Source organism: Salvelinus alpinus, chromosome 20 (genome assembly GCF_045679555.1).
Source record: "Salvelinus alpinus chromosome 20, SLU_Salpinus.1, whole genome shotgun sequence".
NCBI lineage: Eukaryota > Metazoa > Chordata > Actinopteri > Salmoniformes > Salmonidae > Salvelinus > Salvelinus alpinus.
Genome location: NC_092105.1, coordinates 14,791,281 through 14,815,714, shown reverse-complemented (window position 1 = coordinate 14,815,714; position 24,434 = coordinate 14,791,281). Strand labels below are relative to the sequence as shown.

The following is a 24,434-nucleotide window of genomic DNA, read 5'->3' as shown; positions in this document are numbered from 1 at the left end:
TTTCTCCTCCTTCCTCACTCCATCCTTCTGTCTTCTCTCCTTCTTCCCTTCCTCACTACCACCCAATGTCTCTCTCCCTCTCTTTCTCTCTCCCGCTGCTCTTACCACTCTTTCTCCGGCTCCCCCTCTCCTCTCCCCCTCTCCTCTCCCCCACTCCTCTCCCCCTCTCCTCTCCCCACTCCACTCCTCTCCTCTCCCACTCTCCTCTCCCCCACTCCTCTCCTCTCCCCCACTCCTCTCCTCTCCCTCCCCTCCCCAGGTATCGTGTCGTTGATCTCCCTGGTGGTCCTGTCCTACGACCGCTACAGTACCCTGACCGTGTACAACAAGCGTGGTCCCGACTACCGCAAGCCCCTGCTGGCCGTGGGGGGCTCCTGGCTGTACTCCCTGATCTGGACGGTGCCCCCCCTGCTAGGCTGGAGTAGCTACGACCTGGAGGGGGCCGGCACCAGCTGCTCCGTGTCCTGGACCCTGAGGACAGCTCAGTCCCACGCCTACATCATCTGTCTGTTCGTCTTCTGCCTGGGCCTGCCCATCGTTATCATGGTCTACTGCTACTGTCGGCTGCTGTGGGCCGTCAAACAGGTGGGGGGGATAAAAGGATAGATGAATGGATGGAGAGAAAGAGGGTGGGGCTGAAGGAACCCCTCATCCCAGAAGAACACAGATACTGTTGACTGATGGGAGGGAGGGAGGGAGGGAGGGAGACAGAGACAGATGCGGAGAGAGTAAAGTATTGACATTGAGAGATGTACAATGTACTAAAAGAGAGACTGAGGGAAAACGAAAGAATGTGTGTATTTGTAGATAAAAAAATAAATTAAAAAAATGTATTGGTCACATACACATGGTTAGCAGATTATTGCGAGTGTAGCAAAATGCTGAGTTTTGAAAGAGTGAGTAATGCGTGTGTGTGTTAGAGAGCCCTCCAAATTGAATTGAATCTGGCTCACTATTGAGATCAATTTCAGCACTATACTCACAACTTAACTAAACCCTTATTGTGTTTTAATCAAGATTAGTGTGATCCATGTGCCTGTCCATTCAATTTATTCTGGGGGTCAATTAACTCCAAGATCACCCTGCTAGAACACCTAGTGAGTCTGGAGAAGGAGGTCGTTTCAACTAGGGCTGGAAATTGCCAGGAACCTCATGATACGATATTATGATAATACTTAGGTGCTGATCCAATTATGTATTGCAATTCTCACGATTCTATATGTATTGCGATTCGATACTGTGATTTTATTGCAATTTTATGTTACCAGAACATTGTTCATTATATGTCTTCTGTAGAGAGACAAGAGAAAGCATGAGAAAATTAGTTTTGATCAGTAATGGAAATAAAGTAATGAAAACTTGTTGGCTCACTATTTAAAAAGATTTGGCACAGGTGCAGCCAACTAGCACTAACTAACACTACCCAGAGCTGCAGGAAGTAGTTTGGGGGTGCTGTATATTTTATAGATTTTTATTTTATTTTCAAGGGGGGGTGCTGAAGAAATATGTTTTCCCTCTCTACAGACGCTATATTGGGCTGCTAATACAGCACCATTAAAGGCCCAGTGCACTATTTTTGTGAATTTTAGTATTACATTTTAGAAATATTTTATTTTATTAATATATATTTTTTTATTCTGATTTTTCAGGGTTGCTGCAGCACCCTCAGAACCACTACTTTCCAGTGAGATAAAAAAAAAAAAATACATACATTTTTTATACAAATGAATACTTGGAGTCAAACTATCGATATAATATCGTTCAAAATAATATTGCGATATGTAACTGTATCGATTTTTCCCCATCACTAATTTCAACCTTGTTATTTTGTACTCCATTATCCTCCAATGTCACATCTCTGGGTGATTAATGCTGCCACAACAAATGTTCACGTAAAGCTGCGTAAATATTGTGTAAATATTGCCCCAGCCTCAGCCAGTGTCTGTAGTTGAAGTGTGAGTGTTTGGGTTTGGATTAAGGGGCCTTTCTCAGTGTAGGTTCGTACCAAAGAAGACTGTTAAGCTGAAACGTCTGTGTATGCGATCCTGATGTCAACCCATCACACTTTAATGCCCTCAGATAGAGCCAGGAATGAGTGAATGAGGGGGTGAGCTGAGTGCTGTCTGGATTACCCAATACCAATCTGTTTGGTGGGACTCGGAGTCCCGGCCTCACAACCAGCAGCTTTCACAAAGCTCTACGCCATTCCAAGTGAGCGCAGGGAAATGCTCTGAGAAACATGTGAACATGTACATGCATGAACGTACATGCTTCATACATGAACACATACTCTCTGTAGTGACTTTCCCTTTTTTGCAGTGAGTGTGTGTGTTGTTAGTCAGTGTTGGGGAGTCGTGAATTATATTGAGGTAACTAGTAATTAACTACATTTTTTGCAGTAGCTTGGTGGTACTGTAGTTTAACTTAACACAGATCTAGGTTGTTTTTTCAGTAGTTAATTACTATTTGTTTTGCTTTGTAGTGGTAGAAAACAATAAGATATGGGTGAAGTAGGAAAGAAATTAATTTATTTTTCCACATCAGACCTGCTTAATTCTCACTCAAAACATAGTTTTTGTGCTTAATAGGCAAAATTACACATTCTGTTAACATTTGACCACAAAGTGAAATTTGTTATTACAATTTGTAGTCTAGAATTTTATATGTACATATGATATTTTTTCAGCAAGTAGTTGGGATATAGTGAACTACTTTTCAAAGTAACTTTGGTTAAGTAAACTATATTTTTCTTAAGAGTAGCTTTAGTGTAGCTTAAATTCCAGAGTGAAGTAATTGGTAGCTTGGTGAACTATGTTTTCAGAGTAGCTTCCCCAACCTAGAAGTAACAAATGCATGGGTACATTTTTCTGCATCATTTTTGGACAGAACATTTCTGATTTTTGCAATGTTACGTAGATGGAAAAAAGCTGTCCTTGAAACAGTCTTGATATGTTCGTCAAAAGAGAGATCAGGGTCCAGAGTAACGCCGAGGTCCTTCACAGTTTTATTTGAGACGACTTTACAACCATCAAGATTAATTGTCAGATTTAACAGAAGATCTCTTTGTTTCTTGGGACATAGAACAAGCATCTCTGTTTTGTCTGAGTTTAAAAGTAGAACGTTTTCAGCCATCCACTTCCTTATGTCTGAAACACAGGCTTCTAGCGAGGGCAATTTTGGGGCTTCACCATGTTTCACCATGTGAAATGTACAGCTGTGTGTCATCCGCATAGCAGTGAAAGTTAACATTATGTTTTCGAATGACATCCCCAAGAGGTAAAATATATAGTGAAAACAATAGTGGTCCTAAAACGGAACCTTGAGGAACACCGAAATGTACAGTTGATTTGTCAGAGGACAAACCATTCACAGAGACAAACTGATATCTTCCCGACAGATAAGATCTAAACCAGGCCAGAACTTGTCCGTGTAGACCAATTTGGGTTTCCAGTCTCTCCAAAAGAATGTGGTGATCGATGGTGTCAAAGGCAGCACTAAGGTCTAGTAGCACGAGGACAGATGCAGAGCCTCGGTCTGACGCCATTAAAAGGTCATTTACCACCTTCACAAGTGCAGTCTCAGTGCTATGATGGGGTCTAAAACCAGACTGAAGCATTTCGTATACATTGTTTGTCTTCAGGAAGGCAGTGAGTTGCTGCGCAACAGCTTTTTCTAACATTTTTGAGAGGAATGGAAGATTCGATATAGGCCGATAGTTTTTTATATTCTTTGGGTCAAGGTTTGGCTTTTTCAAGAGAGGCTTTATTACTGCCACTTTTAGTGAGTTTGGTACACATCCGGTGGATAGAGAGACGTTTATTATGTTCAACATAGGAGGGCCAAGCACATGAAGCAGCTCTTTCAGTAGTTTAGTTGGAATAGGATCCAGTATGCAGCTTGAAGGTTTAGAGGCCATGATTATTTTCATCATTGTGTCAAGAGATATAGTACTAAAACACTTAAGTGTCTCTCCCGATCCCAGGACCTGGCAGAGCTGTGCAGATCCAGGACAGCTAAGCCCTGGAGGAATACGCAGATTTAAAGAGGAGTCCGTAATTTGCTTTCTAATGATCATGATCTTTTCCTCAAAGAAGTTCATGAATTTATTACTGCTGAAGTGAAAGCCATCCTCTCTTGGGGAATGCTGCTTTTTAGTTAGCTTTGCAACAGTATCAAAAAGAAAATTTGGATTGTTCTTATTTTCCTCAATTAATACTTGGAGTCAAACTATCGATATAATATCGTTCAAAATAATATTGCGATATGTAACTGTATCGATTTTTCCCCATCACTAATTTCAACCTTGTTATTTTGTACTCCATTATCCTCCAATGTCACATCTCTGGGGGATTAATGCTGCCACAACAAATGTTCACGTAAAGCTGCCGCGGTGTGTAAATATTGCCCCAGCCTCAGCCAGTGTCTGTAGTGGTGTGAGTGTTTGGGTTTGGATTAAGGGACCTTTCTCAGTGTAGGTTCGTACCAAAGAAGACTGTTAAGCTGAAACGTCTGTGTATGCGATCCTGATGTCAACCCATCACACTTTAATGCCCTCAGATAGAGCCAGGAATGAGTGAATGAGGGGGTGAGCTGAGTGCTGTCTGGATTACCCAATACCAATCTGTTTGGTGGGACTCGGAGTCCCGGCCTCACAACCAGCAGCTTTCACAAAGCTCTACGCCATTCCAAGTGAGCGCAGGGAAATGCTCTGAGAAACAGGTGAACATGTACATGCATGAACGTACATGCTTCATACATGAACACATACTCTCTGTAGTGACTTTCCCTTTTTTGCAGTGAGTGTGTGTGTTGTTAGTCAGTGTTGGGGAGTCGTGAATTATATTGAGGTAACTAGTAATTAACTACATTTTTTGCAGTAGCTTGGTGGTACTGTAGTTTAACTTAACTCAGATCTAGGTTGTTTTTTCAGTAGTTAATTACTATTCGTTTTGCTTTGTAGTGGTAGAAAACAATAAGATATGGGTGAAGTAGGAAAGAAATTAATTTCTTTTTCCACATCAGACCTGCTTAATTCTCACTCAAAACATAGTTTTTGTGCTTAATAGGCAAAATTACACATTCTGTTAACATTTGACCACAAAGTGAAATTTGTTATTACAATTTGTAGTCTAGAATTTTATATGTACATATGATATTTTTTCAGCAAGTAGTTGGGATATAGTGAACTACTTTTCAAAGTAACTTTGGTTAAGTAAACTATATTTTTCTTAAGAGTAGCTTTAGTGTAGCTTAAATTCCAGAGTGAAGTAATTGGTAGCTCGGTGAACTATGTTTTCAGACTAGCTTCCCCAGACGCTGTTGTTAGTCACTGACCCCTCGCTTTAACCCCGCCTCCGCTTGAACCCCGTCTCTAAATAATCATTTTCTTCTGTTAGGACTCCTCTGATAAGAATAAGTAGCTTTCACTAAATGTGTCTTGCTCACACAATTACTGCACTATGGGGCTCAATGGACAAATTAATTTGAGTCCACCGCATTACTCAACAGCATCCCTAGGGAGCGCCAGGGTCATGGTCACCGCATGGTGTGAAGAACTGACCAATCGATGCCGCTACAGCTGTTCTGGTATTAGAGCTGTGTTTACATTGCCCCTGGCGACTCATCCTGAATTTACTTTCGCTGCTCTATCGATCGTTCCATACATCAATCTGAACCTGCCATCCTATAAGTCATTTGAGCTGACGTCAAAGTGACGTGATTCATGATTCCTGTAGGCCAGCTCTGGCCCAACCCATCGGTTTCTGGCACCAATCAGAATGGTCAGAATGTGTTTGCATTCTCAAAGAGTCAGGGAGGAGAGCAAATCAAGTCTTGCTATAGGTTATCATTTTTAGGTTCCGTCAATGATTTGGAGGAAACTAAACCATAGTCGTTCTTCCATCATGTCACCTTTTTACCTTTGCTACTGTTTAGGCCTAATGGAGGTTGTTAGGACAGTAGCCTATTACGCCCAGTCTCATGTATGTGACCAATACAATTTGATTTGATTTAAATTGTTAGATAACGAAAGTAGGCTGTGATGATGAAAGTATAAAACTATTGACTGTAAAAGTGAATTTAAACAGCTTGTGTCATAACGGGAGGTCCAAGGCAGGTTGGATTCATCTGATGCAGGGAGGTACCAGGGAATCTGCTCCTAAAACTGACAAACTGGGCAGATAAGAGACATTGTATTACCATGTGTAGATGCAACAAATCACGATCAGATAGTGATCAGATCCACCTGATCGGATGACGACAACCACATGTAAATTCAAGGTGTAACCATGGCCTTTGAAAGAGGGGTCTCAAAGGAGCATAGGGGGTTTAAAGTGTGTGTGTCAGTCACCAGATCTCAATCCAATTGAACACTTATGGGAGATTCTGGAGCGGTGCCTGAGACAGCGTTTTACACCACCATCAACAAAACACCAATTGATGGAATTTCTTGTGGAAGAATGGTGTCACATCCCTTCAATAGTCCCAGACACTTGTAGAATCTATGCCATCTATGCTATGGTGGTTGTTGGTGGCCCAACGCCCTATAAAGCCACTTTATGTTGGTGTTTCCTACATTTTGGCTGTTGTGTGATGATTAAACCTTGCCTGAGACCAGAATGCCTTAGGCATTAGCTCAATACATGGACACACTGGGTTTGAACGCCAGGCTCGTCGTTCACAAGCGGCCTGTTTATGTGCATGTTCTCATTCTCAGTTGCAAGGCAAACAGGATGGAGAGAGTGGGGCAGTGCCTTAATCCTCTAAAATGGAAGAAGGAGAATAGAATCTCTCTCTGCTGTCCCTTTCGTTCTTTGGACTGACAGGGAGAATGGGGGAGATGGAGGGAGAGTCAGGCATTCCATTGCTGAAATGGGAGGTTACCGGCACAGAACGGATGGACTGATTATCACTGTCTCTCTGTGGGTTAGGAGAGAAGCCCTCAGGCAGAACAATGAGCATACTGCAGGGACGGAGCACAACCAGAGAGAGGAAGAGGAGGGAGGGGAGCTGTCAGCGTGAGATAGTTAAAGAGATATTAGCTCTGAACAGATTGTGTTTACCCCCGGGGACTCTGTCGTGTCTCAAGGGACTTCTATTAAACTCTAACCTCTATCGCCACCATGCTGTTTCAGCTCAAACACACACACACACACACACACACACACACACACACACACACACACACACACACACACACACACACACACACACACACACACACACACACACACACACACACACACACACACACACACACACACACACACACACACACACACCCTCTTCCCTCCCTTTATCAAACGTATTAGAGTCCAGAGCCTTACATTAGGTGTGTGTGTGTGTGGTGTCCAGAGGATTGACAATAACAAATACAGAAAACAGCAAACAAATGTCTATTTGGACAAAATATTATTTTAGTCTCTCCCTGGGGTGAAAACACATTCTCTCCTCTTCTCTCTCCTCTTCTCCTCTCCTCCTCTTCAGCTGTTCTTTCTCCTTCTCCTCCTCTCCTTTCCCCTTCTCCCTCCTCCTCTTCTCTCTCCTCCTCCTCTCTCCCCTTCTCTCCTCTTCCTCCCTCTTCTCCCCTCTCCTTCTCTACCCTCCTCTTCTCCGCTCATCTCTCCTCTTCCCCCTCCTCTCCCCTCCTCTTCTCCTCTCCCCTTTTATCTCCCCTCCTCCTCCTCCTCCTCTTTTCTCCCCACTCACTCTCTCCTTTCATCTCTCCTGTCTCTAGGTGGGTAAGATCCGTAAGACTGCGGCGCGGCGGAGAGAGCACCACATCCTGTTTATGGTGCTGACCACAGTGGTGTGTTATATACTGTGCTGGATGCCCTATGGCGTGGTAGCCATGATGGCCACATTCGGCCGGCCCGGCATCATCACCCCCGTGGCCGCCGTGGTGCCCTCCCTCCTGGCCAAGAGCAGCACCGTCATCAACCCCATCATCTACATCCTCATGAACAAACAGGTGAGACGGAGGGGGGGTGGGGTGTAGTGTGTATTGGGTGGTGCTTGGTAATGTGTGAGTGTGTGTTTTGTCGGTAATCTAAGGCCGGGATACAATCCGATCGCGCATTGTTGAGAATGTGTCTTTTAAAGGGGCAATGTTCCTGAATGCATTTACGCTAAACACTGAGATGCTCAAACGGAAATTACCTTCAAATGGCGCATTGTGACAGCGCTCCAAGGATGGAATCCTGGCCTGTCTTTATAACTCCACACTGATCCTTTGTACATGTACAATGTCTTTATTTACATGGTAAAAAATAACAATGAATTAACAACAATTTAATTTTATACCAACATTCAACTTAAATACCTTTGAATAAAAAACATGTAATGACAAATCAAAAGGAAAGTTTTAGTCATAACATTTTTTATCCCAAGGCTGAAAATAAAATGTGCTTTTCAATAACACTTTGGTCATGATGAATCCCCCACTCTCTCTCTCTCGCTCCCTCTCCTCTCAGCCTTTGTTCAAAGCCCTCTTAGAAATCTCAGAGGACAACTTAAAAACCGTGAAATGTTTCCATTTTAAAGGCAGTGTTGTGACGCAGAAAAGGATGAGAGGATGAGAGAGAGAGAGAGAGAGAGAGAGAGAGAGAGAGAGAGAGAGAGAGAGAGAGAGAGAGAGAGAGAGAGAGAGAGAGAGAGAGAGAGAGAGAGAGAGAGAGAGAGAGAGAGAGAGAGAGAGAGAGAGAGAGAGAGAGAGAGAGAGAGAGAGAGAGAGAGAGAGAGAGAGAGAGAGAGAGAGAGAGAGAGAGAGAGAGAGAGAGAGAGAGAGAGACAGAGACAGAGACAGAGACAGAGACAGAGACAGAGACAGAGACAGAGACAGAGACAGAGACAGAGACAGACAGAGAGAGAGAGAGAGAGAGAGAGAGAGATCAAAAAACATACTGTGGAGGAGGAATCAAGTTAGGCAGTGACCTCCAAAACAAACTCTTTCTCTTTGTTGTCTGGCATGCCAGTCCATACAGAGATGTTGGTCGTCTTTATCCACTTAAACACCTGCTAGAAGACAAACATAGCCCCCTTCCACCCAACCACCTACCTGCATCAGCAAGTAAATGTTAAATAAATAATTGGGAACAGTATCAAGATTCCACTACCGTTGCCAAAGGCATTGCATTTGATCAAGGTGTGCTTCTACAGAACATATGATGATGCTAATAATAGCTGCTCTCTTGTTTCCAGCTGGATGGAATTTCCCTACGCACACAATATACACAGCGCCAGTGGAAATATTTGACATTTTTCCAGCATGGACTTTTTTTACTTGGAGGTCTAAAGACTAAATTACAGTAAAGTACAGTCAATTACAGTACAGTAAAGTACAGTCAATTACAGTACAGTAAAGTACAGTATACATGGACAATTTAAACCTCCTAGCCCTGCTCCGGTTAGACTTGCATGCTCTGTCCATTGGAATATAAACAAAGTTATTACAAATGAATTTCATATTTCTTTGCACCATCACTGTGTCACAATCACAATCATAAGGGTAACAGTTACAGTTAGTTAGGGTTGCAATGCTACCGGTAATTTACCAAACTTACTGGATCTTTAGTCATTTTGGTAATTAACAGAAAATATGGCAATCGTAACTTTGGTAGTTTATACCATGTAAAAATGTATTCATATATAGCATTCATTTATTATATCTGTATCCATATTGTCCATGAGTTTCTAGTAGATAGACCAGATGGTTCAAGAGAAAATAGCCCAATTCATGAAAAAAAGCATCTAAGCAACAAGGGAATTATCTTCAATTAACCGCAACTCTTCCATGTACTGACTTTTTACACAACTGACACCAGTTTGACACCAAAACATTAACAAATACATAGAAAAAAATGTGTGTATAAAAACTCCAAAGTTAACTTAATGCTAAAACCCTCATATTAAACACCAGTGGTATTCACCAAGTTGATGGTTTATAATTAGGATAATGTTTTACAGCTGTCATCATTTAAAAAAAAAAATCTTATTTCATTATTTTAGATATTTTAAATGTGATAAGGCCACACAGAGGGCCAGAGATAATGACAGACACCCGATATTATCTGAAGTACCCAAATGGGCCACTAGATATCTTGTGAAAGAGTACATAAAATCTTTGTAAGATACCAAAATTCTGTTATTTTACTGGAAAACTTCAAAAGATTCCAGTAATGCTCCCTCCCCTTGTAACCCTAGTTACAGTTGATGATTTGTAAACATCAATAGTAACAACGCATGGAGATAAATCAGAGATGATACTTCTGATACACTGTGTGTAAGAGACTCTTCCAGACAGCTTCACAACAGCCTTGTTTCACTCAGTTAGATCTCTCAGTGAGAGGTTGGCCCTAGGTCTCTCAGTGAGAGGTTGGCCCTAGGTCTCTCAGTGAGAGGTTGGCCCTAGATCTCTCAGTGAGAGGTTGGCCCTAGGTCTCTCAGTGAGAGGTTGGCCCTAGATCGCTCAGTGAGAGGTTGGCCCTAGATCTCTCAGTGAGAGGTTGGCCCTAGATCGCTCAGTGAGAGGTTGGCCCTAGATCTCTCAGTGAGAGGTTGGCCCTAGATCTCTCAGTGAGAGGTTGGCCCTAGATCTCTCAGTGAGAGGTTGGCCCTAGATCTCTCAGTGAGAGGTTGGCCCTAGATCTCTCAGTGAGAGGTTGGCCCTAGGCGATCATGCGACACAGCGGTGCGTCTGGCTCCTCAAAGCCAGTATTTTCTCTCCATCAGGTGTGATATTTTGTTTGCCTGGGGGGCCGGTGTAACAGTTATTCGTAACCACGCTCGTGCTGAGTAACCTTGCCTGAGACCTGAACTTGCGTTAGCTCCTCGAACTACTGCCAAGGCTTTATTTATTTGTATTTAACCTTTATTTCTACAGGGAGTACCATTGAATACAAAGGACTCTATCCAAGGGAGCCCTGCATGAACACAATTTATAAAAAATGTACAACATTCAATGTAATAAGAACATACAATACTACAAGAAATTCAAAAAATTGCAAAGAGCCATCAGAGTTCCCCTCATACCGACACAGCCTTCACACCACAGATTTAAAACAGCTCTAACTCTAAATGGTATTCCTGTTCGGTCTCTCTTCTATCACCTGAATACAACAACAGTTGCCTCGGTTTATCCCAAGCAGCGTTTGTTTGCCATGTGTAGAACTGAATAAATTCCTTTCTGCAACCCTGATTAAGCATGGTTCCTGGAGCAAGGGCATAGCAACACGTTACAGAATAACAAACGCTAATACACAAACACACATCTCTTATTTGCGTTGACCGCCAATGTCAACCCCTTCCATGATTTCCCAGGCCAGGGAATGGTCACTAGCTGGCCGCTACAGAGAGAACTACAGTGACAAATAGGTTAGATGGACAAGTACATGATCTGGTTGTTTTCATTGGGGCAGCTGGGGATAAAGGTGAAGCTTAGTAGTTGTAAGCGGATTTGTGGTTGGAAACCACTGAGCCTCCATTGTCCATTCCAGCACACATACACACACACACACACACACACACACACATACACACACACACACACACACACACACACACACACACACACACACACACACACACACACACACACACGCACACGCACACGCACACGCACACGCACACACACACGCACAGGAGATAGCAAGCTGAAATGTACTGTAGGCAAGTCTGGCACAGAGTCAGGGTAAATAACAAAGCCATTAAAACACAAAGTGAGTCTGGAGATATTACTGCTTGAAATCCCTGCCACGATGAGAAATGTTCTCCGGCAGCGCACCAGGGCAGGCTGCTGCAAGCTCAGGCATAATAGTAATTTCAGACCAATATTGGAGTATTGAGTCAAAATGACAACGGTAAAGACATAATGAACGTTAGTCTCAAGGTAGAACTAGACTACGCTCTGCTGTATGCCTGGGAGGCAGTCTAGCTACAGAACCCTGCAGACTGAAACCCTCATTCTCTGGACTCCATCAAATGGCACACAGTCAGGGTAGTGCTCATAGAGAGAAGTTCCCTAAGGAGCGGTTTGATTACATTCAAAGTGATAGGTCAATCAGCGCAGTAGCTACAGCTGCTTTTAAAGAGACGTCAGAGAGAGGGCGTTGGTTCAATTGTCTTTTGGCATGGGGTGGACACTGGACAGTATGGGAGTTTGACTAGTGATCTCTCCTACTCGCCACTAACAGAACACAGGACGGTTTGAGCTATGGGCTGATTAGCAGGCTTCTTTAAATCTCAACTATTAAACAATTAAATAAGCAACAAAAAGTTCAACAATGACACTGCAGTTAAATGGATGGCATATGTGAATGATCAGTCTGAGGGTGGTTTGAAAGGCAACCCAGTGTTCGTTTGGCCACTAGGCACAGGGTTATAGATGTTTTGAGAAAGTGTTCTGAGTCCCTTCTCTTACCCCCTAGCTCCTATCCACCAGCCTCTCATCATTTGGTGTACTGGATTAAACCTAAGAATGGGCAACCAATGTGTTTTCCAGGGTTTGGTACCCAACTACCCACCGGACATGCATTTGAAGTGGCAGCCTTGAAGTGGCAGTCAGTCACCAGCCTGTCATTAGCCAGTCACCAGCCTGTCATTAGCCAGTCACCAGCCTGTCATTAGCCAGTCTTAAAGTGCTAATTGAGGAGTGTGACAATCTGTTTATTGGCAACTGGTCCGGTGCAGTCAAGCTTGGGGATTGGACAGGAGAGTGACATAAAGCGCAGCAGCAGCAGCAGCAAAACAGCACTCAAAATCATTTACAACAACAAATAAGACTTCACAAATAAGAATAGAAAATAACATTTAAGGAATGTCAAATACAGCAAAATGTGACGGTTGTAGATCAAAAACAATGTACCTCCATCTTGGTTAGATAATACTTAGAGGGTTTGGTGTAGTTCCAGTGTGCCTGTATGGAGCAACATGTGCCTGTGTGTACAGTGTATGGGTGGGTGTGTGTTGTGTATGTATTGTCTTTGAAGTTATATGGAGGAACATTTCCAATAAAACTTCAGGTGTGTTACACGTTGTCAGGTGTGTTACACGTTGTCGGGAGTGTTACACGTTGTCGGGAGTGTGTGGCTGGTGTACGCAGAGTTTGTACCTTGTCAAAAGTGTGTGTTCGATATGGACGTGTGTGAGACATTCAGTGCGGACCACTGCTCATTTTCTCAAACATTAATTTACCACCCCATGAGAGCCATAACCCGCCATTAAAAAAAACACAAAACACCCACCATTAAAAAACTGTGGACTGTCCTTTTAAGAAAGAAGAGCAACCAGAGCTCTGGAGAAACAACGCTTCACAACAGCAAAAAACATCCAAATATATCAAAAACGTTTCTCTATTTAAAAACACTTTTCTATTGCTACCCTAGACAGCTCTTCTCTCTTCCGGCTCAGCAATGGCAGAGATAGAGGTGGTCACACTGGGCATGTCTTGGGCTTGTTAACCCTCTGAGGAGGGTTGAAAAGTAGCTGATTGCATGTAATCTGATTACAACAACTGGTAACTGTAATCAGTTACGTTACCAGCAAAAAATACTATCATCAGATTACAGATACTTTTGAAAAACTAGCTCATCACTTTTTGGATTACTTTTAAATTTAGAAAGGATGTTTGCGAAAAAAATACATTATGACACCTTTCTGTTTTCCCAGTGACATTCAATTAAGCATTGAAAAAAGGTTGAAAAAAGGGGCAAGTTGAAGTTTGTTCCACCTGAGCAAGTTTGACCACAAGTCAGAGACCACTATGATGATACACCAAATGATGACCACCAATCAAAGACCACTATGATGACACACCAAATGCATTTGATGGATCCTTTTGTCTTCTACGTAATCCAAAAGTAACTGAGCGTAATCAGATTACGTTACGGAGTTTGGGTAATCCAAAAATTACGTTACTGATTACAATTTTGGACAGGTAACTAGTAACTGTAGTTGATTACATTTAGAAAGTAACGTACCCAACCCTGCCTCTGAGGAAGGCAAGGTTTTGACCGATGTGGGTTCTGTTGATAAATCCTGACTTAGATGTAGTTAGACTAGAGCTGTACCCTCCGGTTTGATCCCATCCCACACAGAGGGGCTATGGCTTAGGTTCTCCACTGTTCTACGTGGTTCGACATGGTTGCCTCCGCGTTCCCCCTAAGGTCAGAGTCCAGAAGGTTCTTATTGCACCGTTTTCCCTTAGACGCATGGAGTCATGGTGGTTCCATGTGTGGCTTCCTAGTTCAGAGTTCACAGTTGACGGTGTTGAAGCCGGGGAGGGTGACACGGCCCTTCCTCTTCAGGTCTCTCACAGGGCCTGTGTTGATGCGCTGCACCAGACTCTTCTCATAGAGCAGCGGGTGGTACGCCCCCAGGGTGCATGCAGCGTCGTAGTAGCGCTCGTGGTAGTGGCACAGATCTGTCTGCCGCAGCGAGGGGATGTACTCGTACACGTGGACCTCTTCGCACAGCGCCATCATCAGGAGGATGCCTGTAATTACAACGACAAGGCAGAGCATGAGGGGTTAGATATTCTATCATACACACACACAAGTTACACATTCCACAAAACACACAATCCATTAAGCTGTCCCCGACACATTTTTTTTTTATCGACTGAAAGTCATCTTTAGACGAATCGATTGGCAGGAATTTTAAAACGTGCATTTTTACATACATAGACATTATTAAAATCAACTACATATGTATTGAGCTTCTCTGATGCTTTAAGCGCACTGTTAGATGAAATAAGACACAAATGACTCAAGAGGGAGCCAAAGACCAAGATAAGCAGAAGAAAAAAACCTAACCAGACTATCCTCCTCCCGCTCCTACTGGCTTTCACAGATTCTGCCTTCACTCTCCTGAAGTTGCCGGTTATAGGCTGCATGAGGAGTCAGCAACCTTTCTCACCTGGAATGCCAATTTATCTTACCATTTCTACCGCACTGCGTGCCAGTTATGGTTTTCATATGCACATTTTCATGGAACAGTTTCATTTAATTTATAATAAAGTCTTCGTATCTCAAATTCATTGTCATGAAAATGAATGAAAATGATACAAACCTAAAAAGTAACTTATTGCCATTGCCAACTATGTAAAAATAGCCAATAAAGCCAACAAATAAAAACATTGCAGACTGCAGATAAAAATAAATATCCTCTAAAATCACATTGGCTACACATGGCCTGTCTGCAACGAACATGAAACATTGTATCAACTATTAACTTGGGTCTGGCCTAAAGCTGGTGCTGGCTAACTTGAAACATTGTATAAAATATTCTGGGCCCTCAGAGTTTCCTGAGCTAGTGAGTTTCTCACAAGTGTAGCATAGGTTGTGCGCTCTGAAAAACAATGTGTCCCCTCTGACAATGAGAACAGTAAAATACTGGAATAATAATATATTGAATACATTAACAGAAATTACCGTAACCAAACAAACATTAGAGATTAGAAATTATAGGAATTAAGTCAGAAGTTTGGACAAACCTACTCATTCAAGGGGTTTCCTTTATTGTTTTACTATTTTCTACATTGTAGAATAATAATGAAAACAGCAAAACTATGAAATAACACATATGGAAACGTGTAACCAAAAAAGGTGTTAAACAAATCAATATCGTTTTTATATTTGAGATTCTTCAAAGTAGCCAACCTTTACCTTGATGACAGCTTTGCACACTCTTGGCATTCTCGCATGTGTGGGAACCATCCGTTCACCTTCTCTGAGTCTCAAAGAATCGGCGGTTGGAACCAAAAATCTCAAATTTGGACTCATCAGACCAAAGGACAGATCTCCACCAGTATAATGTCCTTTAGTAGTGGTTTCTTGTCAGCAATTCGACCATGAAGGCCTGATTCATGCAGTCTTCTCTGAACAGTTGATGTTGAGATGTGTCTGTTACTTGAACTCTGTGAAGCATTTATTTGGGCTGCAGTCTGAGATGCCGTTAACTCTAATGAACTTATCCTCTGCAGCAGCAGTAACTCTGGAACGACGGCACTTGAAAAAAAATTCAAAGTTCTTTGCATTTTCCATATTGATTGAACTTCATGTCTTAAAGTAATGATGGACTCTTGTTTTCTTTGCTTATTTGAGCTGTTCTTGCCATAATATGGACTTGGTTTTTTACCAAATAGGGCTATCTTCTGTATACCACTAATCACTGAGCCAACTGATTAGCTCAAACGCATTAAGAAGGAAAGGAATTCCACTATTAACAAGGCACACCTGTTAATTGAAATGTATTCCAGGTGACTAGCTAATGAAGCTGGAAGCTGAGAGAATGCCAAGAGTGTGCAAAGCTGTCATCAAGGCAAAGGGTGGATATTTGAAGAATCTCAAATATAAAAAATATTTTGTTTTGTTTTAACACTTTTTTGGTTACTACATGATTCCATATGTGTTATTTCCTAGTTTTGTTGTTTTCACTATTATTCTACAAAGTAGAAAATAGTAAAAATAAAAGAAAACCCCTTGAATAAGTAGGTGTTCTAAAACTTTTGACCGGTAGTGTATATATATATACATATATTTGCTACTGATCGACTAAAACAAATTTTGGTCAACCAACAGCCTAACGACCAAACAATCCACCAGTGGACTAATTTGGGTCAGCCCTACAATCCATACATTTAGTTATGTAATTATGAAGTTGTCTAGTATAAAAGCTCTGTTGCACTATTGTTTCACTTAACTATAGTGAAATGGAACATACATTCGGTCTGGATACCAGGCAAATCATGAACCAGCAGGTAAACAGGACACAGTGTTTACATTGACATGTCCCAAACACAGCTACAACACAGAGACTAGAGTCTGGATACCCCCAAATACATCCTGTATTCACACTCCTTAGTTGGTCATTTTCTCTAAATCTAAATGCAAAGATTCCAGCCAATGTTTTAAGTAGCCGAAACTGTCATTGTCACTCTCACAAGATTTGTAGTAATCTGACATTTTAATTATCATCAAAACCAACGTAATAGCGAAGGAGTGTCTTTGATTTGACGGCCTGCACATGTGAGTTCGGCGCCACACGACCGTTGTACCCAATGAGGTGCTTCTGTGCATGAGCTTAGCTAGCTAACGTCGCCATGACGTCGCCTACAAGTGTGATCTGGGAATTCTGTTGGAGAAGCAGTTTCTGCCTATTTTTATACTGTACTCTCTTTGATGCTATTCTGCTGATGCAGTGAGGTCCTTAGAGGGGCTTTTCCTCTCCGTCTACCTCACTTCCTGTTTAGCTTTGAGACATCAGAGAGAAATGTGACTGGTCAAACTCAGGGAACGGATACATTTGTCCAACCTCTCGAGGGAGACGGAACAAAGGTTACACCAACTCACTCTGCGGGTGACCGTTCCACGACCTCTCTTGCTAGTGTGTGTTGTTTCTATAGACACAAAAGGGAGAAGGCCACCAAATAATTAAAATGTGCAGATGAAGTGTTATTGACCAAGAATAGAAGTGACGTCATATCAGTACTCTGTTCATACAACCCAGAGACATTGCATGATACAGGCCATAGAATCATCAGCTGCCATGGTAACATGGAACAATAGAAACATGGAGCACATAGAAAATGATAAAGGATATCCATGTATGAGTCCTGGTTGGTTCATGCAACCAAAATGGGCAAAAAGAGAAGATGGATAATGATGTTTTTTGCTTCTCATTGCTGTAGCAACAGCCTTCTCCTCCACCTCTTCCTTCTGTCCTGCTCACCTCACCCCCTTCTGCCATATCTGCCCTACCCGTTCCCCCCTCAAATCTCTCCCTCCCAACTAATATCTCCTCCCTTCCTCAGTTCTACAGGTGTTTCCTGATCCTGTTCCGGTGTGAACGGCGCTCCACGGAGAACGGCCTCTCCTCCATGCCCTCCAAGACCACCGCCATCCAGCTCAACCGGCGTGTCTACAGCAACACGGTGGCGTGCACCGCCCGGATCTCCACTGGTATCCACAACCATGGCTCCAGCACCCCGGCCACTGAGCGCAACAACCCTCCCGAGGTCACTTCCTGAGCAGGCACGCCGGGAAGACCAACGGGGAAGAGTGAATGATGACCGTTGGATGATGATGATACAGTAGCTAGCTAGCTGAGCGGTGCACTGTGCAAACCAATAGACCATCACGACGTGAACGCTCCAAGCCCCATGCATAAAACCCCTCGGGGGTCTCTCCTCTGCTCGTGCCCAGCCACTTCGATTTGTTTACTGATCGCTGTGTTTACCTGTGCATGTGAAATTGCATGTGAAATTGTCCATGTGTGTGCAAGAGAAAGTAAGTTTATGTGAGTGTATGGGGGATGGGGCAGAGGCTGTAATATAGTGAGCATGTGTCCTGCATGCATAAGAGGAAGTGTGTGTATCTCTGTGTATGTGTGTGCATGTGTGTGTATGAATTCTGTGTATGCGTATGAATTCTGTGTATGTGTGTGTGTATGAATTATGTGTATATAAATTATGTGTATGTGTGTATGAATTCTGTGTATGTGTGTGTGTGTATGAATTCTGTGTATGTGTGTGTATAAATTGTGTGTGTGTGTGTGTTTGTATGACTTTTGTGTCTGTGTGTGTCTATGAATTCTGTGTATGTGTGTGTATGAATTCTGTGTGTGTGAATAGTGTGTGTGTGTATGAATTCTGTGCGTGTGTATGAATTGTGTGTGTGAATTATGTGTGTATGAATTGTGTGTGTGAATTTTGTGTGTGTATGAAGTATCTGTGTGTGTGTGTATGGATTCTGTGTGTGTGTGTGTGTGTGTGTGTGTGTGTGTGTGTGTGTGTGTGTGTGTGTGTGTGTGTGTGTGTGTGTGTGTGTGTGTGTGTGTGTGTGTGTGTGTGTGTGTGTGTGTGTGTATGGATTGTGTGTATGTATGAATTCTATGTACTGTATGTGTGTGAATTATGTGTGTGAGTATGAATTGTGTGTGTGTGTGTGAATTATGTGTGTGTGTATGACTTGTGTGTGTGTGTGAATTATGCGTGTGTGTGTATGAATTATCTGTGTGTGTGTGTGTATGGATTCTCTGTGTGTGTGTGTGTGTGTGTGTGTGTGTGTGTGTGTGTGTGTGTGTGTGTGTGTGTGTGTGTGTGTGTGTGTGTGTGTGTGTGTGTGTGTGTGTATGAATTCTGTGTGTGTGTGTGTATGGATTCTGTGTGTGTGTGTGTGTGTGTGTGTGTGTGTGTGTGTGTGTGTGTGTGTGTGTGTGTGTGTGTGTGTGTGTGTGTGTGTGTGTGTGTGTGTGTGTGTGTGTGCGTGTGTATGGATTCTGTGTATGTGGGTGTATGAATTGTGTGTGTGTGTGTGTGTGTGTGTGTGTGTGTGTGTGTGTGTGTGTGTGTGTGTGTGTGTGTATGAATTATATGTACTGTATGTGTGGGAATTATGTGTGTGTATGAATTGTATGTGTGTGAGTATGAATTGTGTGTGTGTGAATTATGCGTGTGTGTGTGTATGCATTATCTGTGTGTGTGTGTGTGTGTGTGTGTGTGTGTGTGTGTGTGTGTGTGTGTGTGTGTGTGTGTGTGTGTGTGTGGATTCTGTGTATGTGTGTGTATGAATTCTATGTGTGTGTGTGTGTGTGTGTGTGTGTGTGTATGGATTCTGTGTATGTGTGTGTATGAATTCTGTGTGTGTGTACCATTTGATGTCACTCTGCTCTATTGACAGTCTGCTTGTCTTGGTGTAAATACCATCGCTCAACACACTGGCAAACCACAAAACACACAGCACCGCCCAAGTGAAAAGGTGTATCTCTGTCACATTTCACCCCCCCCTCACACACACACACTCACACACTCCGACCCCACGCCTCGAACACACACACACACACACACACACACACACACACACACACACACACACACACACACACACACACACACACACACACACACACACACACACACACACACACACACACACACACACACACACAGCCAGTGCTTATCCTACTCCCAGCCTCCGTGCTGTCCAAACTGTGAAGACTGATGAGAGAGTTTGAGGCTGCATCTCAAATTGCACCCTATTCCCCAAAGTAGTGCACTACATAAGGCTCTGGAAAGAAGGGGAATAAGATGCAGCCACTGACTAAAGTGCAATAAGCTATGGGATATATTAGGTATATTATACTGGGATATCCAGTGAAGAGATGGTAAAGGCTACAAAGGCTGAACGTTTATCAAGAGAACAAAGACTACTTTCTACAGGAGATAGATCAGTTCAGCTCAGAAGGATACTGGTGACTGCTACACTGGTGGCTGTGGGTGATCTGGCAGCTGCGGGAGATCTGGTGGGTGATCTGGTGACTATGGGTGATCTGGTGACTGTGGGTGATCTTGAACTTTTCTATTGAGGAACAACATGGATTTCAAAAACGGGGAATGGGACTTTGCCGGACCTGCCAGCATTTTGATTGGGGAGAATTGGCTTTCAATTCATGAATTCATGTGTGACGTTTGGGGTGCCCCCATCCTCCACGTCTTGTGCCACACCCCGCCCCCCTTCATACAAAGAAAGTGCTGAATTCAGTCTCTCTGTGTTTCTTGTGTGATTTGTTGTTTCACTGGTCTACTGAGCAATCCAAACTGACCTAATTACCTAAAGAATATGTAATATCACATTGCAATACAACACCACATCACTGGAAACAATAACATCTTTGAGACACCGTTCCCACCAAATGGGACTACCGTATACCTAAACACCCCAAATCCCACTGCAACACAAAATACCGCCCTGTAACAGTTATGCATGCATAATCTATTCAGAAATAACTTGTCTTAAGAGGTCGGGAGAAGGGGAGTGTGCAGAGTTACAGCAGAAGACACGTCAACTTCCTGTGGCTATCAAAAACTCACTGGAGTCTGCATTATCTACTCCCTCCCCCACACACACACACACCTCTTCCTATGGTCATAATTGCTGTATCTAGGGAATAGAAAATTGCACATGATGCTAACCCCCCCCACCCTTATGTCGTTGGCATGGCGACTGGACCCCGAGGTGACAGGAGGAGTGTAATATATAATAATAATTACATTGTTCTGATGACGACGTTCAAGTGGTGCTATAGGACGGGTCCTGTATGGCTTTTTTATAATAATACAATAAAATGACTCCAGGCACTCTATTACACAACATAGAGAGACTGGCCGCATCGCAGACTCTCTAACGTTAACATTAGAACCACAGGGCCGGCTTTATAGAACACTTGTGTAAGTGTGTGTTTTTGAGTGTGTGCGTAATGTGTGTATGCACGTGCACTTGTACGTGTGTATGTGCGTGTATGCATGTGTGTGCATACATAGTCTCACCTATAAACCCAGAGGAGGGTGGGTTGGGCTGGATGGTCTCCTGGGTGTTGCCCTGGATCACGTCCCAGAGATGCCACACATATTTGGGGTGTAGGACGTAGAAGGGCTGGGTGGGGTGGAGCCTCCGGTGCTCCACGTAAGGCCTGAACAGGTTATAGTCTGGACTGGCATACCACTGTTTGAGAGCACGAGAGAGAGGGGAAAGAGAGTGTGAGGGAGAAAGATAGAGAAAGGAAAGAGGTTTGAGGGGGGGGGGGCAGAGAAAGAGAGGGAGAGAGAGAGGGGGGGTAGTAGTTATAGTTAACTCTAGACTGACATACCTAAGAAAAAAAGAGACAGACCGACGGACAGAGGCAGAGACTGACAGACAAACATACAAACAGAGACAGACAGTACTTTTCCTTCTGCAGTCATTTGCAGGTGTGTGTGTGTGTGTGTGTGTGTGTGTGTGTGTGTGTGTGTGTGTGTGTGTGTGTGTGTGTGTGTGTGTGTGTGTGTGTGTGTGTGTGTGTGTGTGTGTGTGTGTGTGTGTGTGTGTGTGTGTGTGTGTGTGTGGGTACACAGTTGAAGTCGGAAGTTTACATACACTTAGGTTGGAGTCATTAAAACTCATTTTTCAACCACTCCACAAATTTCTTGTTAACAAACTATAGTTTTGGCAGGTTGGTTAGGACATCTACTTTGTGCATGACACAAGTCATTTTTCCAACAATTATTTACAGACAGATTATTTCACTTATAATTCACTGTATCACAATTCCAGTGGGTCAGAAGTTTACATACACTAAGTTGACTGTGCCTTTAAACAGCTTGGAAAATTCCAGAAAACGATGTCATGGCTTTAGAAGCTTCTGATAGGCAAATTGACATAATTGGAGTCAATTGGAGGTGTACCTGTGGATGTATTTCAAGGCCTACCTTCAAACTCAGTGCCTCTTTGCTTGACATCATGGGAAAATCAAAAGAAATCAGCCAAGACATCAGAAAAAAAATTGGAGACCTCCACAAGTCTGGTTCATCCTTGGGAGCAATTTCCAAATGCCTGAAGGTACTACGTTCACCTGTACAAACAATACTACTGTAACGGTTTTCGTCGACTTGAAGAAGAGAAATCGGACCAAAGCGTGGGTTAGAGAGACCAACGAGGCTAACCTGTCCCCGTGGGTTAGAGAGACCAACGAGGCTAACCTGTCCCCGTAGGTTAGAGAGACCAACGAGGCTAACCTGTCCCTGTGGGTTAGAGAGACCAACGAGGCTAAACTGTCCCCGTGGGTTAGAGAGACCAAAAGAGGCTAACCTGTCCACGTGGGTTAGAGAGACCAACGAGGCTAACCTGTCCCCGTAGGTTAGAAAGACCAACGAGGCTAACCTGTCCCCGTGGGTTAGCGAGACCAACGAGGCTAACCTGTCCCCGTGGGTTAGAGAGACCAACGAGGCTAACCTGTCCCCGTAGGTTAGAGAGACCAACGAGGCTAAACTGTCCCCGTGGGTTAGAGAGACCAACGAGGCTAAACTGTCCCCGTGGGTTAGAGAGACCAACGAGGCTAACCTGTCCCCATAGGTTAGAGAGACCAACGAGGCTAACCTGTCCCCGTGGGTTGGAGAGACCAACGAGGCTAACCTGTCCCCGTGGGTTAGAGAGACCAACGAGGCTAACCTGTCCCCGTAGGTTAGAGAGACCAACGAGGCTAACCTGTCCCCGTAGGTTAGAGAGACCAACGAGGCTAACCTGTCCACGTGGGTTAGAGAGACCAACGAGGCTAACCTGTCCCCGTAGGTTAGAAAGACCAACGAGGCTAACCTGTCCCCGTGGGTTAGCGAGACCAACGAGGCTAACCTGTCCCCGTGGGTTAGAGAGACCAACGAGGCTAACCTGTCCCCGTGGGTTAGAGAGACCAACGGGGCTAACCTGTCCCCGTAGGTTAGAGAGACCAACGAGGCTAAACTGTCCCCGTGGGTTAGAGAGACCAACGAGGCTAAACTGTCCCCGTGGGTTAGAGAGACCAACGAGGCTAACCTGTCCCCGTAGGTTAGAGAGACCAACGAGGCTAACCTGTCCCCGTGGGTTAGAAAGACCAACGAGGCTAACCTGTCCCCGTGGGTTCGAGAGACCAACGAGGCTAAACTGTCCACGTGTGGTCTTCCACAACTACAGGTCCTCATTAACATTACTATCGTAACCTTGGCCCATCCTCCACCCATTCGACAGGACTTTGGGCCTCTGCTGAGTGACGCTGTTTACATATCGCCTTCTGGATGCCGTTACTGGGCTTCTCAGACAGAGGGGCAAGGTAAGAAAAGAGAATAGTGTCTGCTTCAAACACACAGACACACACACCTTGTGTAGATTGACAGCATACGGAGCAGGGTCCCAGGCCACCAGAGTCACGTTCTTATACAGGGAGCTGGTGTTGAAGCGGTGATCAGGATTGGCCAGGATCTGTAAAAGGGAGGGGTCAAAGTTGACACAGGAAACTAGATGCAGCATTGCAGTGCACATACTAGTGAAAACACACACACTCTATAGCTCTATCTCTCTATCTGTGGTAGCTGTGGGTCCACAGTGGAATGTGCTCTGTGGGTGCTTTGATTGTTAGTGTGACAGTAGTAGAGTGTGTGTCTGCGTGTAGGTGTTTACTCCATTGTACTCTGTGCTGAGAGTGGGAGAAGGGAGAAGATGACTCAACTGGAGCTGTGGTGATTTCCCCCTTATTCATAATACCCCTGGTATCAAGCAGGGTGATCACTCACCCCCTAATAGGACAGCTGGTTCACACACACACGCACACGCACACTCACACACGTGCCTGTGTCCATGCTTAGATTGAACCACATTGTCATTCATATGCAAATCGGGCTGATATGATTGGATGCATGTTGTTGTGTGATGGCCTATTCATTCAAAATGCTGAACCACTCCTTGGAAATGATACTTGATTGCAGGCACATATTCATGCTGTGTTGTGAAACCTGTTATCGTTGCTCTTGGTTTGTGACGTGAACATTAGTGTTATTACACACACACACACACACACACAAGAAGGACGTGGAAGGGGTGTGGCGGCACCCCCTGGTTTCCGCACACCTTAGATGGCTAAATGGAATAGTAACTGAA

At 43.8% G+C, this 24,434-nt stretch overlaps 2 protein-coding genes across 2 annotated transcripts in view; one reads left to right on the top strand and one right to left on the bottom strand.

The window, feature by feature from the left end:
- Positions 1 to 18,474, top strand: part of tmtops2b (teleost multiple tissue opsin 2b) — a 56,632-nt gene extending 38,158 nt beyond the window's left edge. Inside the window, exons 2-4 of the mRNA XM_071354616.1 lie at positions 260 to 585; positions 7,736 to 7,969; positions 17,807 to 18,474. Coding sequence (XP_071210717.1) covers positions 260 to 585; positions 7,736 to 7,969; positions 17,807 to 18,022 — 776 coding nt within the window. The 3' untranslated portion in view covers positions 18,023 to 18,474. The remainder of the gene's footprint in view (positions 1 to 259; positions 586 to 7,735; positions 7,970 to 17,806) is intronic.
- The window catches only part of LOC139546334 (beta-galactoside alpha-2,6-sialyltransferase 2-like), a 99,870-nt gene continuing 83,664 nt past the window's right edge, over positions 8,229 to 24,434 (bottom strand). Inside the window, exons 4-6 of the mRNA XM_071354615.1 lie at positions 23,658 to 23,759; positions 21,320 to 21,494; positions 8,229 to 14,488 (exon numbers count right to left, since the gene is read on the bottom strand). Of these exons, the coding sequence (XP_071210716.1) occupies positions 14,241 to 14,488; positions 21,320 to 21,494; positions 23,658 to 23,759 (525 nt within the window). The 3' untranslated portion in view covers positions 8,229 to 14,240. The remainder of the gene's footprint in view (positions 14,489 to 21,319; positions 21,495 to 23,657; positions 23,760 to 24,434) is intronic.